Source organism: Coffea arabica, chromosome 6c (genome assembly GCF_036785885.1).
Source record: "Coffea arabica cultivar ET-39 chromosome 6c, Coffea Arabica ET-39 HiFi, whole genome shotgun sequence".
Lineage (NCBI taxonomy): Eukaryota > Viridiplantae > Streptophyta > Magnoliopsida > Gentianales > Rubiaceae > Coffea > Coffea arabica.
This window is the reverse complement of record NC_092320.1, coordinates 4,671,582-4,687,726: the sequence shown is the minus strand read 5'-3', so window position 1 is coordinate 4,687,726 and position 16,145 is coordinate 4,671,582. Positions and strand designations below refer to the sequence as shown.

The 16,145-nt window shown below is 38.2% G+C and overlaps 2 protein-coding genes across 2 annotated transcripts; one reads left to right on the top strand and one right to left on the bottom strand.

Moving 5' to 3' along the window:
* The first annotated feature begins 289 nt into the window (after nucleotides 1–289).
* LOC113695660 (peptidyl-prolyl cis-trans isomerase FKBP16-4, chloroplastic) lies at nucleotides 290–5,893 on the top strand. The gene is made up of 10 exons (XM_027214790.2): nucleotides 290–521; nucleotides 634–771; nucleotides 1,329–1,384; nucleotides 1,529–1,584; nucleotides 1,749–1,806; nucleotides 2,511–2,585; nucleotides 2,955–3,044; nucleotides 3,666–3,743; nucleotides 5,459–5,499; nucleotides 5,628–5,893. Exons 1-10 carry the CDS (start codon nucleotides 437–439, stop codon nucleotides 5,653–5,655), a joined length of 705 nt encoding a protein of 234 aa, XP_027070591.1. The 5' UTR covers nucleotides 290–436; the 3' UTR covers nucleotides 5,656–5,893.
* A 3,430-nt stretch (nucleotides 5,894–9,323) lies between these two features.
* LOC113694493 (polyadenylate-binding protein 7) lies at nucleotides 9,324–15,108 on the bottom strand. Its single transcript, XM_027213310.2, has 10 exons — nucleotides 14,291–15,108; nucleotides 13,255–13,373; nucleotides 12,966–13,159; nucleotides 12,523–12,782; nucleotides 12,327–12,433; nucleotides 12,047–12,236; nucleotides 11,178–11,464; nucleotides 10,826–10,978; nucleotides 9,927–10,136; nucleotides 9,324–9,765 (listed from the first exon to the last, which is right to left on the bottom strand). Exons 1-10 carry the CDS (start codon nucleotides 14,484–14,486, stop codon nucleotides 9,565–9,567), a joined length of 1,917 nt encoding a protein of 638 aa, XP_027069111.2. The 5' UTR covers nucleotides 14,487–15,108; the 3' UTR covers nucleotides 9,324–9,564.
* Nucleotides 15,109–16,145: the final 1,037 nt, after the last annotated feature.

The window sequence follows — 16,145 nt, the reverse complement described above, 5'->3', positions numbered from 1 at the left end:
AAAGTAAAAAACAGCTGATGGGATCCGCAGAGGTTTGTGTTGGAAATGCCGATAATGACAAATGCGGAAATATTGTTAGTAGTAATAAACATTGCTCTGGCAAAGGTAACAAGATTTTGAAACAAGAAGGGAAAAATTTACCGAATCTTAGAGCTTCGCTCAATTCTGGATGTCAATTCTGACGCCTTAATAGCGAACCAGAGAAGGCGTGAAAGTGAAACGGTCCCCGCCCTCTGTATGACTGAATTGGGAACTAAGGATACTACTACTCTATCATAACATAAAGAGTGTATGAAAACTGAACAGCCAAATTGTGGCTGAGCTTAAGATATTATCCAATCCTCTCTCTCTCTCTCCCAATCTCCCTCCCCGTCCCGCCAAGCTTTAACAACCTTAGAATCCCGTTAACTGCCACTTCTGAAAACTCGCAATTTTAATGGAGTCGGTCCTCCTCCAATGCCTCACCCATCCACTCAGACCTCCCCTCTTTCCCCACTCACTCACTTCCACTGCCATCACAGGTTATCTTCCTTCCTCTCCCGCACCCTCACCAAGAAAAGGAAACAAATATACGGCTTTAATAAGCTCGTCAAGATTATCCGTGAAACTCAAGATTCAATTTTGATTCCGCAGGGAAAAGACCCTTGAAGCAGAATGCATCATTCAAGCCTTCTCAGTGCGCACTATCATCTGCATCAGAGGCTACTGAGGGAAAACTGTCATTAGAGCAAGAAGGAAGGAGGGTGTTCATGGGCTATCTTCTTGCATCCGGTTAGCCTTCTTGCCTCGTACGACCATTGTTGTTATTTCACTTGATTTATGTAACTGTTGGGCTAGTTGTAGAATTGTTCTTGAACATAGATAGTCTTATGGTTAACAGAGAGGATCCTTGTTGTTTTTGCTTTTCTTCTGATATGATTAGAGGAGCAACTGAGTATAATTGTGGAAGATGTCATTTTTCATCAAAGTTCTAAATGAAACATCTGCTGATACATTTTTAATTTCCTTGATGGAGATATATTGCTTCATGTTCTTGTTGTTTGTAGTTACTTTTTCCATTATTCAACATGCCTCACACTTGATACCACCATTCAATTAGACTATTGATCTTTCCATTCCCTTTTTTTTTTTTGGTTTTTGGTTCTCTCCTATATGCTCCATCAATCGAGTTTTAGTTAAGTGCAAGCGTTGGTGGTCATGTGTTGTATACTGCTTTCCTGTTTAACTGACCTCAGGGAAAATAATGGTTCAGTTTTTCTGCTACATTTGTTTCATCTACAGCATGCATGGCATAATGTTTGTATGGTTTTGGTTTCTGTCATTACCAGCCACTGGCTTTCTTGTCTCTGATGTAGCTGGAGCTGTTAGCACAAGCAGAAGAGCCGTAAGATCCTTTTAAGTTCAATTTTTTTTTTTTTTTTAAATCGTTGCTAACTTAATTGATAATTTAGTTGATAATACATGATTTCATTACGCTGAAGCTTCCCATTCACAACTCACAAACAGAAGATTTATTTGCTCGCTGCAGCTTAAAGGAGCAAAAGTACCAGAGAGTGAATTTACAACCCTGCCTAATGGTTTAAAGTTGGTAACCGATCATTATGATTCTTCTTGTTTGTTTTTGAGAGCCTTGATACTCTTAAGGCATATTTATGTTACTCCAGTAATCAACTTGTATTCCTGTATGCAATTGCTAGTACTTTCAAGCAAAAACTTGACTTGGTACTTTGGGTCGAAATGTCTCTCAGATATTATGATTTAAAGATTGGCGGTGGAGCTGAGGCTGTGAAGGGATCTCGGGTTGCAGTACGGCTGTGGCACAGTTAACTTTTTCTATATTTAAGTTTTTATGCCTTATAATATATGATAGTTATGCAAACTGTTGGAGTACTTACACATTTTATTGGCATCTCTGTTGTAAGTTCTATAGTTTGCTTTTTTCAAACAGTTAAATGTATTTCATAAATCAGAATGCTTTTATTGAAGCCCTTCAGAAAATCATCAGTATGTGGCAGAACGGTTTATTCATGAAGTGGTTATTATAGCTTTGAATTAAAGATAAAACTCAAAAATGCTGAGACACCTTTTTCATGCTTTAGTCTTTCTTCTTGTTAGTCTTGGTTCATCTTTGTGCTCTGTTCGGCCCAGTTATTTGCCAACAGAAACTGTTGAGTGAATTTCACAATAACTCTGTTTAGCACATATTTCTACCAGCTTTCTTGTTGCTATGATTATAGTTGTTTGACTCTAGTACATGTTTACCTGAGAGGCAAACCGCCTCGTGACTGGTTTATCTTATCTGATCATGCAAAGTCATTTGCAAAACCTTAATGAAGGTATACATTCATCTAATATTGTGTCCCAATAGTTTTGTTCCCATCATTTACAGTATCTCCTTCTGGTTCTATATGTTTATTATGAAGTTTTACAGTTTCATATTGTTAGGAATATTCACATTTCTGCCATGCTTACACTCTCAGCTAACTGCTGTTTCAAAACAACTTATGTAGGTCCACTATGTTGCTAAATGGAAGGGTGTGACATTTATGACCAGCAGACAAGGGCTTGGTGTTGGTGGTGGAACAGTAAGGCTGACATTGTGAATTAGTGTCTACTGGTTCTCTATTAATGGACATATGCAACTTTTCTGATACCACATGCAAAAACTGTACTGGAAACACAAATCTATTCACAACGCGCTTGGAGAAGTTTCTCATGTCATTGCATATTCCCATGAACTGATTTTACTAGAAATACCTTCTTCATCTTTCGACGAAAAGAAAAAATACCTTTATTTTTTCTTTAACAACATCTGCATTGATATTGAGCATTTCGAGTAGCTGTCAGATTCAATTGTTAGCAGAACATCATCAACAGGCCTCTACGGATGGCATAAATTTGGATCACGACCAATAACTATTCTTTAACTATATATGGCTTTCAACTTGATGCAGCCTTATGGATTTGATGTTGGTCAATCGGAGAGAGGAATCGTGCTTAAAGGATTAGACTTGGGTGTTCAAGGCATGCGAGTAGGAGGCCAGGTAAGAGATAATGAACTCATTGTGCCTCTTCATATATTACATATGGTGTTTAGAGTTGCTAGAACTCATACTACTGTACGAGGAAACTGCATGTTTCTTTCTTAGTAGTTCCTATGTCGGGCTCCATAAGAAGCCTATTTCTTTTGCTCTAAAGACTCCATTATCTTAGCTCTTTGTTATTGAATAACAAAGAGCTCACAACACAGATAACAAGGCTGAGAGTACACTTACTGGTGCTTTCTCATAATTATAGAGATCTTCCTGAATCTTTTGAAATGACACAGAACTTTCTTAGCTAACTTTTGTAAGTTAGCATGTTTCTGTATTCCGATAATGTGCTCTTTCCTGACATTGTAAGGGTAATTATGATACCATAACAACTTAACCGAAAGTCAGTATAATTTTAAAAAAAAAGTCTGGGTAGTGCTTTGCAGTTGTAATAAAGGCCATGGAGTTCAGTAGAATCACCCTTTTTAGTTAACTTGTTTTAACTAAAATGCATATATTTGGGACTCTTATCTATTGATGGTTGTGCAAATTGAACCAAAATCCACATAAAGCGATATATCTTTGATGATTTGGTCAAAAAGATAATTTCAGACGTTTATTTATTTCTTGCAGCGGTTGCTGATAGTTCCTCCTGAGCTAGCTTATGGAAGCAAAGGCATTCAGGAAATTCCTCCAAATGCAACCATTGAGGTAAAATATTTTTGTGCATCACACATTGCACCGTTAGGCTTTAGATTATGAAGGTTAGTTGGGAACCACAAAACTATCAAGGTAACTAGTGTATTCTCAATAGAGTGTGAGTCTCTGAGATGGCACGTGAATCTCCTGTTGTAACATGTCTGAAATGAAGAACATTTTCAGTTAATTTATTATCTAAGAACCATTTTAGCACTTCCAGAATAACAGAGAGATAAATCAAACACCTGGATACAGAAATACTGCAGTGTGTTTAGATCACTTTTACTTATTATAAATTCTTTGAATTCAACTGGCAAAACAATTGTTGGTCAGCAACTATATCTGGAACACATGTTTATAACACTGTATAATGAAAGATAACTATTTGATTCAGCAAGTCTAAACAATATGATGCACTCAAGTCAACCTGCAGAAGATAACTTTTAAAAGTGAAATGACTTCTTAACTCTTTGTCAATACTCTAGATTGAGTTTAATCTACTTTCAAAAACAGTAATGAGATTTTAATGTTCTTAAGTTCTTTGCTTATGTAATTCTTTTGTAACCAGAAAAGGTTCGGCAATAATACCAAATAAAGATTGGTCTTTCTGCTTCCATTAGGTAATACACCTCTGGGAAAAAGATTGATTCCAAGTCAGACCAACATCATTCATCCTTGAAAAATACAGCAAAGGAAACTTGAAAATCTTGCGAACATCTCTATGAGAATTATCCTTAAAAAGAAGTTTATCTTCTGTAACAAGCCAAGATATAATAGTAGGCTGATAAAAAGTTACAATACATCCTAAAAAGCTGTCCTCAACTAGGCTTCTATGCTTACCTGACCCACTATGCCACATGTACCGTCCATTCCATATTGATTGTAGGCAGCTAACCTCTGTCTTCAACCTGCATGGAATCGTAAACCAAAATGGTGAAAGGTAACTCAAAAAAGAATAAAAGATTTACAATACCAGAGAGGAGAGTGAAATTTCATTCCATCTACAATTTACTTTCTTTGGGCTTACTAGCATCTGTGAAGGTTTCCCTGATTAGAATGGTAAATTTGCCTCCATTCACTTGTCTTAACATTTGATTTTGTTTTCAGAAAACATTGTTCTCATGATATTGAACGAATACGGTATCCATAGATATGGGGTTTTTTCCTGCTGTTAGATTTATGGGCGTGCAAAATAAGTTGATCAACATTCATGCTTTGTGAAGTATGACAAATACTAGAAACTACGTTACCTCGTCTTTAATGTGTTGGATTGTCGTCCTCCAATGCAGTTTCAATCAAGATCCTATACCCTTGCAGTGATCTGGTTATTGACTAAGTTCTTCTGTCAGTATGCAATGGTTAATTGGATATCAACAATGCCGAGAGTGTAAATTTGATTCTCGGTTTGCATGTCCTAATAATGTGACCCTTAGGTTATCAGTTGGGCTTGAACTGAATAACAAGTATCATGCAGCTTGGTTGATGGGGAATAATGAAGTTATTCCGTATTTAATTTTTCCAAGCTCATTAACAGTTCAACACAACAGTGACTGACCTCAGTTTTCCTATACTGCTGCTATCGTATGAAAATATAATTGAAAATTTTGTTTGTCTTGAATTTTTTAGCCTATTCAATTCAGAATGCTGTTACCTCTTTTTCTTTTAGAGGAATCGTTTACAACCCTATCTCTACTATTCTTACTATGTTAACTCTTATTGAAATGCAGTTGGATGTTGAACTACTGTCTATCAAACAAAGCCCATTTGGGTATGTAACATGTTTATTGCATTTTAGTTTTTCGGTGGCTTTTTTAGTTTCCCCTACCAAACTTCCATATTCTAGCCTCAATTCTCCTCAAAATTAGCTTAATCGATATTGTAACTGTTTTCGTGCAGATCTCCAGTTAAAGTCATTGAAGGATAATTAGATTCCTGATGCCTGTGATGCAATTTCATAAAAAATAGGAATCTGCAACATCATGGACGAAACTGATAAGATACTGTATTTTCTTCTTATTATTGTCCCCAAGCTGCCTCTTTTTTCTATCCGCTGGAAAAGTCCTTCCTAGTTACATTTTTATTAAATGCTCCATTTATTGTAACTATTACATGTTGTTTAGATCCTTCAAAATCTTCTTTGTCATGAGATCATATTTCTGAAATCTGTGGGAACAGCACTCTGTGTTATCTATTGCTGCTGTAGTTTGAATTAGAAGTGAAACCATGAAGAGTTATAAAAGAATCAAATTGAACATGATACTTAGGAAAACCGCTGTCAATTACGTGGAGGTTAGTTGAAGAAAATTGTATAAGGATATTGAGTTGAACTGCTATACTGTCTCACCATGCTTAACACTTTGGTTTTGCACTGGGTAAGTCAGATATCCGAGCAGTCCCCCCAACACCCCCCCCCCCCCTCCCAAACAAAAAGAAAAAAAAGCAATCCAAACATGCAGGGGTCTCCCTACATGATTATCACTTTCTTTACAGCATTATCCACTGTGCAGGAGCAGATCACTATACGAGTAAGCAGTTTTCTTCCACTTCACTCTCATTAGCGGTAATTGAATTTTATATTACACAGAATTTTCTATCTTGCATAAGTTGCATTGTTAATATATGGTGATTGATTGTACTTGCACATTAAGTGTATTTATTAGATGCGTAAATGCTTCACCTTTGACTTCATAATTTCTGTCAGGAAGTTTCTTTTCCAAATCTCATTTGTTGTAAGAATTAATTCTCATATTCCTTCTTTGTTAAATTGTTCCGTTTGCTTACCTTTTCATCAAAGCATGGGGCCAATGGGTAATTTAACTGGTAAACATTCAGTTGTAAGGAAAGCATATTTTTAATACTAGTCTCTAAGTCCTGGGCAAAATAGTCTAAGAATCCAGTAACATATGATTGCAATATTCTCATTATTGTTACCAAGGATTCGTCCACCAACTTTTTCATTTTCATTTCACATATTATTGTTTTTGCTTAGCCTTTATCTAACCCCCGCTTTCTTGTTTGTATGGCTGTGTTTTCGACCTCTTCCCATTCTCCTACAACATGACCATGAGTATTTCCCAGTGGAAACTATCTAGTTTGTGCGTGTATCTGCTATTTCTCCACTTCTTTCATTATTCTTCACCCCAGAAAACTTGCCCAAGCTGTGGCTCTCTAGAAATTCCACATCCATTAAGCATCAATTCTTCCTGTGGTGATTCAGATTATCATGTACGTTGTGACCCAAACTCTCAGAAACTCTATTTTGATTCCTTCAACGGGAGCTCTTACCTTATCCTCAGAGTTATGCCTTCCTTGCAACGCATGGTTTTGCAACCATCACACTGGGTGCCTGGCACTTGCATCACTCGAAGACTTGCCAAGAAGTGAGGGACTCTGGTTGAACCAGACACTCCCTTTTAACCTAACTTCTTCTAATACTATTGTTCACCTCGTCTCATGGTCTCTCCTCTCAATTGTACTCCCATCTAGTCTTTGCCACAGGTGCCTGGAGAGAGCTCTGGACATGTTGATGAAGAACGTGCTCCAAAGTGCGCAAGTGATCCTAAACCATGTTGCACCTTTATTGCTGGTGGCATGCTGCCATCAGCATTCAAGATAAGGCTGCACAACATATCTTAGTATATTTTGAAAGGAATGCAATAAAGTGCGAATATCTGTGATCTCTGAATATCCAGATAATCTGTGGATACGAAGAGAATAAAGAGGTATATGTATAGCAAGAAGACCCTTTCAGTTTTGATGATTCAAGGAGACTGTAAAGGGATTCTGCATATGGATACTAGTGAGATGGAAAGACGTGAAAAAGACATGCTTGGGATCAGATGCTCACTTTGAGTGGAAAGTATGTGTGAAAGGTTCAACAGGTTAAGTCTGTTGGCATTGCATTTCGCATTCATGCTTATAAAAGGATATCAGCTGCAGGTTATAATTAGGCATTCATTGGACAAAGTTTCCTTGTACTTGGCATAATACTACAACTGTTAGTACTGGTTGGCATGAAGTGTTAAAAAAAAAAAGAGAGAGAGAGAGAGAGAGTTACAATAATCCGCTCCTTGCGGCTTGCGGGCTGCGGGCTGGCTCCGAGGGGGATGTACGTATAAGCTGCATTCGGGCTGTCGTCATCACGAGCACCAAAAAAAATTTAAAATTTGCCATTTTCTGTTTACTACCTCCACTCTAGTGGGAGAACGAGTTTTACAAGGTTTCTCGCGATTTTGCTTGTGGCTTTTTATTGCTGCTTAACTTTTTTAAGTCTTCCGGGTTTTGTATGGTAATAAAATTCGAGCTTCAGTAGGTTTAATGAAAAAGTGCTAAAGAGGACTCATCGTGTACATGAGATAATTGATGGTCCTGAAGCATTCTCGTCATGAAGTAACGGTCACCCCATCTATTTTATCTGTCAAGTTTCAGAAACTACCATGTCAAGTTTAAAGTCACATGTGGTCATACTTAGTATTGTTGTAGAAAAGAAAAACAGGAAAAAAAAAAAATGACCACGGTAATGGAAAGTTCACGAGAATTGCAAACTTTAATGCTCAACCCTTCCAACATAGCCTATATTTGAAAATTTAGATATATATATATATATAGTCTGCTTGAAGATTTTGTACTTGATTTGATTGCTGTGTTAATCAAAAATCGCATGAAATTAAGTACTCAAACCTGTAAATTTTGAAAACACGACTAAGAATACTCCCGCCCGGGGGGTTGGGTGGGTGGTTGCAAACTTGCAGATTGCAATATAAAGACGGACCTAATTGCTGATTGCTTCCCACGTTTTGTTTTTTAATCATTGCTAGTCAAAGCAATGGCTGGCATTGGGAAATCAATTCAGGAATGCTGCCATCTTTCAGGATGCTGTATCTCACGACTTCTCCAAATAGATCCGGTGGAAGGGAGGCAGCCAGACAGCATTACAGACATCAAACATCATTCTGCGTTTCGGTCATAGGATTCAAAGCGCTGACCTCAACTTAGGGTGTTTCCATTCCGCAGGTTTTTGGTTGTGGAGACAACTACAACAACCCTACTACTCTGGTTCTTTTGCAGGATTGGAATTTGCTAGACAGACGGCTAAACGAGCAGACATGTGCACTCAAATCTGTCGAGAAACCAACTTTTGTGCGGTTCTACTTCATAGTATGCATTCGAGAGGACATGCCATGCGCAATCGATGGACTTGACAGTTCGAGCCCAACATCCCAGCTGAAATATATCATGATAAAGCCCCCCCCAAAAAAAAAACCCATTCGATCAAAATGAATCGGCACAAGCTACGACTAAATCATAGCCCCCAAGCTCGATGCTACTGGTTTCAGTTTCACCCACCTCTGCAAATAACCGTCGTCCACATAGGATTGACCTTTTCACAAAAATCATGTCTGTAGAGATTACTGTGGGAAAGAAAAATCTTCCCAGTGAGCACTTAACATGGCCGGTGAACTCTAGTTCACCAACCGTACTGCATTTCTTGCTCTACCAAAAATCAACAAATCACAAATAAGCAGAAATTTAGGAGAAGAAAAACCATCATGTAAGGTCTTATTTATTCTACACTATCGCTAAAGACTCAGGTTTGCAACAATCTCCTTCAAGTTATCAGTTAAGCTCCCTATATAAGAAGAAAACTTTTACAAGACTATCCATAACGTTTCTCTCAATTTTACGCCCCTTTTAAGAAAATAGCTGGCCTAATTTTCATCAAAGAAATAGAGTTTCATCAATAGTCACTCTCAAAACCTTGCTCACTCAAAGCTCCAGCATTCACAAGCTCTCTAACTTCTCCAACTTACTGCACTCAATCAGGCTATTAGCCTCAATTAACAGCAACCCCAGCGGAGAGGTAATTTGAATGAAGTGCTTCTTGGCTGCTAGATACTTTGGACTTTGACAGCTTTAGCACCTCAACAGCTTCTTCCACCTTGGCAGCCAGTGATTCTGGTGATTCCAGCAGGAGGAGTAGCTCTGAGTTGTCCATCTCCAAAAGCATACCCGTTACTTTTGCAGCAAGATCAGGCTGCAAGAACCACAAAGTAAATGGTTATAACTAATCAAAAATGTAATGTCGTCATTGGAAAGTTAAATTACCGCATTTCAATGCTAATTAAATAAAGATTAAAAAAAAAGGCATCATGAGCTCAGAAAGAATGAGAAAAGAATTGCAACAATGAACTTCACCTTGTGCTGGTTGACAAGAGGAAAAAGGCGCTCCCCTAGGATTTGCTTCCTATTTTCAGGAGAAGCAGCAGCAAGCATACTACTTAACATTTGTGACCCCTCCAGCCCAGATACAATGGGCACAGGTTGAGCAGCACTTGCATTAGCAGAAGGTACAGCAGATGCCTTATTCATCTCCCGCACACGACCAGTTGGGTTGTACTTAGCACGCTGCATTATACATCAAAATGTGCATATTTTCTAAACAAGCATCGCACAATTCTTAAACATAAACAAGGAAATTTGCATGTAAACCTGGAAACAAAGAAGTAACTTAGTGATCAAATGATTCTTTTGTCTGTCGTTTATGTCAATGTAAACGTTAATCATCATGCATTGTAGCAACTAAGCAAAGAGGATATGAAAATTTTGTATTCTTACAAATGCATCAATTCTGTAAATTTATTCAGGAGAAAGAGTATTGACAAATCTTGGCCGTGAATCTCATAAGATAGAAATTAATATCGCACACATAAAAGCGTGTGCATCTGCGTCAGCACAATTTACCAGAAAAGAGGCTCTAAAGCTTCCTTTCACTATAGAAACCACCTATTACTAAGCTCATAATCATCTCTATGAAGATTTGGTCCTAATGAGGGTAGGTTGGACAAAATAGATACCAAAAAAACATCAACTTTAAACATAACACGGTAACAGATTTGGAACTTATGTGTCTGCAGACGAAAACTTAGTTTAATACAAAAATTAGGAAACCATGATCTTGCATATGCAGGCATATACACAGACCAATAAGGTAAGTGTGTGAACATCTGCATGGTGATTAATGGAATACTAAGAGAACTAAATAACTGCTGAGGATATTAGAATAAGTGAGACGAGATATTTAATCACAAACATACCTGCTGATTGCCTGATTCTCTCGATGAAGCCATAAACTGACCAGACTGTTGTGCATGTGGCACATATGAAACACTCTGACCACCACCTTGTGGATGCGTATGCCCACCCATCCTTCCTCTGTTCTGCCTATGCTGTCTTGGAGCATTAGGAATCTGTAACAGATAACAGATAACCAACTAATTAAAATAGACATGACTACAAATGCAGAATCTTTTGACACAATTGTATTCCCTCGCAGCTATGAACTAACTTCATACTGTCCAACACAGTGGCACAAAAAAGCTCATGTTTTTCGTGTGTGAAAAGAGAAAACATTATGACCCCAGCTATTCAAATTATAAAAAAACTAACCAAGGGAACTTGAGCTGGTTGGAAAGCAGGTCTGCTTGAATTTGTAAAACTATTAGGCCTCCATCCTGGCCTCATTCCTATGGGCTGATACATTAGACCTGTTTGTCCAGCGACTGGAGGAACAACAGAAGGTGCTGGGTAGTAAAGTGGTGGATATCCACCTGGAATAACAGTGGAAGGTCCAGCTATTCCTGCCATTTGCCCATATTGTAGCTGTAACTGGGCCTGTCTCTCATCTTTTCTTTGAGCAATTGCAACATACAATGGCTTTTTATGGAACATAGATCCTGTACAAAATTTTTATAACAAAAAAAAAAAAGTTCCTTCATTAGAGGATTCTCAGAGAAAGAATTGTCACTAGCTTTGCAATTTCAAATGTCGTGGAAAAAAGATATGGAAGGAGGGGACATGAGGCCTGGAATATCATAGCAATTATCATACTTTGGACATGCACACATGCTGAAGCAAATGAAAAAGTGAAGCATCACAAATTGGAAAAAGAGTTAAGTCTTCCATATGATTCGCAAATAAGGCCATTTCTGGTTGCTAAAAAATGAAACAGGTATAGACCTAAAAATGGTAGCTTTCATGCATAGCTGCTCCTAAGTACTCAGGGAATACAGTTGTAATATAGGTCGCAATGAATGAAGTATCAACTGATGCACAGCAACACTATTCTCAGATTCACCAAACAATGATGATACTTGGACATGACTGAGGTTTAATTTCCTCAGTCATCCCAAATACAACTTGCGTACTTTCCCTATTTGACTCAGATTCATAATAAGTTAACTTTCCAGATTTGAAACACCTTTTAACACCTAAATTTCACCATAATATGGAAAAGAACAACAGATTCACATACTCACCATGAAAGGTATTCACAGCATTGAAAGCCTCCTCGGGATTGGAGAAGCAAACAAATCCAAAGCCCTTGCTGATTCCTTTATCATCCCTCATAAGTTTCGCAGAAGTAATCGTGCCACATGAACTGAAGTGTTCACGCAGCTCTTCATCAGTTACTGCATCATCTATGTTCTTGACATACACATTTGAACCCTGAGATGAGCAAGTTTGACCAAGTATGGTTAGAAAAAGGAAACCAATAAGTAATATTCAAACCACCTAGAAAACCGGGAGTCAGGGAACCTGATACTTCAACACTCGCTCCCTTTTCCTCTCCTCAAACTGACGGCGCAGGAACTCTTCACGCTCTGCTTTCTTCTGTGCCCTGGCGACATATAGTACATTCGAGCCTACACAATATATCCAACATGTTCAAAGATTAGATCATGTGCAACAATTATCTGTTCAGAAATACAATTGCCAACAAAACATAACCTACCAAGTTGTGACCCATTCATGGCCTCCATTGCTCGCCTAGCATCATGTGGACTCTCGAAATTCACAAAACCAAAACCTTTTGAAGCCCCATTTTCACTCTTTGAGATGACCAGGCTAACAATTTTCCCAAACTCAGAGAATTTTTCATTGAGGTAGTCTTCAGTGATTTCAGGGTCTAAGTTCTTCATGTAAAGATTTGTATATTTAGCATTCGGATTGAGTAAAACTCGGTCACTCTTTTTGACAAACTTACCAACGAACCTACACATAAGATATTGCAGACATTCAAATATAAAAAATCGTAGGAAAAGACCATAATCTGAAAATCACAAGAGTGCATTTGTGGTGTGGACATATTGTGCGACATTGCTAATCTACTTATACTATAGCAAAGACAGAAGTATATTTCAGCATTTGTAGAAGAATTAATGAAATCGCTCATACAATTCTTTGTCATCAATAACTGAGCCATTGAGCTTCTCAATAGCAGAATTTGCAGCATCCTCGGAGTCAAATTGAACAAATCCATATCCTTTGCTATTCCCATCATCAGCAATGGCAACTTTACAGGACAATATATTTCCAAATGGCTTAAACATTTCTTGAAGCTTTGCGCTGTCAATAGAGTCACCCAAATTCTGAAGACGATAACAGATTGGTAAATATGTTTTTGTAGCAAAAGACACATATATCAAGCAATAAATAAAAGATATAAAACATTGAACACATGTACCTTCACAAAAACATTGCCAACTCCACTTTTTCTTGCCTCTGGGTCACGATGTGACCACATAACCCTTATTGCTTTACCATTTAATGTAGAATGGTTCCTTGCCCCAATTGCACAAAAAGCTGCTCAAATTTTCAGAATTGGCGGCAAAAAGAAAAAAGAGCATGATTAAACATAAATTAAAAAAAAACCCTTACTTTGATAAATCACAATAAAAAAAGATGTATCGCAACAAGTTCCATGAACAAACACAAAAATGTGAAATGATTTTATAACTTACAAATCAAAAGATAAGGCTTTATTCCACTAGAAAAATACTACAAACCACCACAAGGTACAGTCAGATATATAAGCTAAACTTCTGCATGGCACAAGATGCACAGTTTGGCCCAAAAAAGCAATCAACCGACATATAAGTGAGTGTGGCTACAAAAACATGTCAAAGAAATTGCAACGGGGCAAACAATCATAATAATAAACAGACGAGAAACCAATTTATCCGTCAACTGGAGACACCTAAATCTACACCCGCAAAATTCCATGACGTTAACCACACTCATCCATGGCACACTTCTCGATTCGCATAAATTTTCTGAGGAAAAGCAATCACAGCAACATACAATCATAATCGATAAATAATAAGTGAACAACTAGTTCCTGTGTACCAACAAAAAAGCGTTTTGATGCTGCAGTGCTTCAGATGAACATTGCCAAACATTGCACAAATTACAAATTTACCGATCAATCAGGAAGGCGTGACCAAATAAAATAATAATAATCATCCTGATCAAATATATATCAACTCGGTCAAATTCAGAGAGAGTAAAAATGAATTCCATCAAAGGACGAATAAATCAACTCGGCGTTACAGCAGATACAAATCAATTAGAAAAGTTGTACATATACATAGCACAGACATCACATTACATGCATGCATGTATCAGAGGTGGAGGTGTGCGTGAGTGAGTCAGCGAATTAACCCGTATACGATCTCAGACGAATACGTATACAGAGAAAATTAGATAGCAATGAAATATACCGTCCTGGGGAGAGATGAAGTTGACGTAGCCGTAGCAGAGGGAACGGCCAGTGGAGGAGTCGCGACAGATACGAACGGAAGTGAGAGACTTGAATTCGGAGAAGGCCTCAAAAAGCTGGGCGTCGGTGACGTCAGGGTGGAGGTCGCCGACGTAGAGGGAGGCCGGCGCCGAAATCGTCATGGAAGCGGCCGCCATTGTCTCCTTTTTTTTTTGGATTTTCTTTTTAGAATTAATTTAGGAAAACGACGACGTCAAACCGCTGAAACAAAACACACGCACTAACACAACAACGGAGAATTTTATACGTTACAGAGAACTAAATCAGGAAACGAGAAAGAGAAGAAGAGGAAACCACTGGAAGACTCGGTGAAAAGGACAAAGAAGTGACTGAGGAGTGCTGGCTTTGGGTATTGGGAAATGGAAATTGGTAGTGAACAGATGGAGTGTAAGAGAGGAGAGGTTTTTATAAGGGATGAATTTTTGTTGTTTTCTTCTAAAAGAAAACGTCGTTAATGAGGAAGAGGGGAGTCATAATGAGGGGAGGGGGGGGTGGGGTGGAATTTTAGGAAAATATTGGGTGGGAGGATGAGGATGAAGAGAATGGGATTACAGGAATTTGGAGGGGTGAATGATGGTTTATGGTAATGCTGGTGATTTTTGGTTTCGGTGATGATGAGACGACGATACAGACAGACTCAGGATGGGGGTGGGGGTGGGGGTGCTGGGGAAGAGGGTCAGGACTCAGGTGAGTGAAGTGAGGAGAGTAAGCATGATGGTTCGGATTTTTGCATGGCCGCGGGAGTTTTGTGGCGTGTTTCGCAATGCGGATACCGGAGTGAGAGAGAGATAGAGACAGTGAGGGCTGAAAGGAGGCGTATCTTCTCTTCTCACGCTCGCATCAGGAGCGTCCTTTGGACTTTCGGGTCGGGAACTCGGTTTGCATTAATTACTCCCCCGGAGCCTAGTGATACTGATACCTATTTGGGTTTGTACGATGGTTAGGATGAAAAAAGCCGGATTTGCCCGGAAACATGGAGGCAGGCTGTAACATTAGGTTTAGGTCTTGTCATCCCCTTAATATGTCTGTCAACCAAAAGTTTTACAACCAACAAAATTATATCTTTATCTTCGCAGACATGAAATGAGTTTGTCATTTAAAAGAAGATTTAATTATATGACAAATATAATTGAGAGCAATTATTTGACATATTTAATAACGTGATTAATTCGATAGATTTTATTTACTCGCAATAAATACGACCATTCGTAAAAAATAATGTGATTAGGTCAAATGCTTTATTTATTCACAATAAATGCTTGCCGCACCTCTAGATAATTATCGAAAAATTATATTTATCCTGCAATTAATAAAATCAGCTTTACTTGTTGTTTCACTATCTCCATGCAAATTTCACCATATTATCGACGAATATATATCATATAATGATGAAGTATAATTGTTGGCATAAAATTCAATTAATTGATTTTTCTATTTATTTTATTTTATTTGTGCGTACGGTACATCGCAAGTTAGTGACATATATATATATATATATATATATATATTATATGACTGGTGACTGGGATTCGGGTTTTTTTTTTCAATTTGTGAGGTACCAGACCCGTAATTTTAATTGACAATTTTGACTTGTGGATGGATGTGATGCACACGCAAAAGGGTTGCGGGTTTTGTATGCACGTGAAACAAAGGGCAAAAAGCCAGCGCAGAAGCAGAGTGAGAGAGAGAGAGAGAGAGAAAGGGGCAAGTGAAAAGCGTAGTGGACCTGAACCCCCTAAAGACCACTTCAAATCTCCCCAAAGAGGTGGCTCTCGCCGCATCCAACTAAACACAAG

Excerpts from the sequence above, each read along its gene's own strand:
- LOC113695660 (XM_027214790.2), top strand. The coding sequence starts at position 437 with ATGGAGTCGGTCCTCCTCCAATGCCTCACCCATCCACTCAGACCTCCC. Across the intron at positions 1,585-1,748 it reads ACCCTGCCTAATGGTTTAAA|ATATTATGATTTAAAGATTG; the intron begins GTTGGTAACCGA and ends AATGTCTCTCAG. Across the intron at positions 2,586-2,954 it reads TTGGTGTTGGTGGTGGAACA|CCTTATGGATTTGATGTTGG; the intron begins GTAAGGCTGACA and ends AACTTGATGCAG.
- LOC113694493 (XM_027213310.2), bottom strand. The coding sequence starts at position 14,486 with ATGGCGGCCGCTTCCATGACGATTTCGGCGCCGGCCTCCCTCTACGTC. Across the intron at positions 10,137-10,825 it reads GAGAATCAGGCAATCAGCAG|CGTGCTAAGTACAACCCAAC; the intron begins GTATGTTTGTGA and ends TGTATAATGCAG. Across the intron at positions 9,766-9,926 it reads CTCTTGTCAACCAGCACAAG|CCTGATCTTGCTGCAAAAGT; the intron begins GTGAAGTTCATT and ends TGGTTCTTGCAG.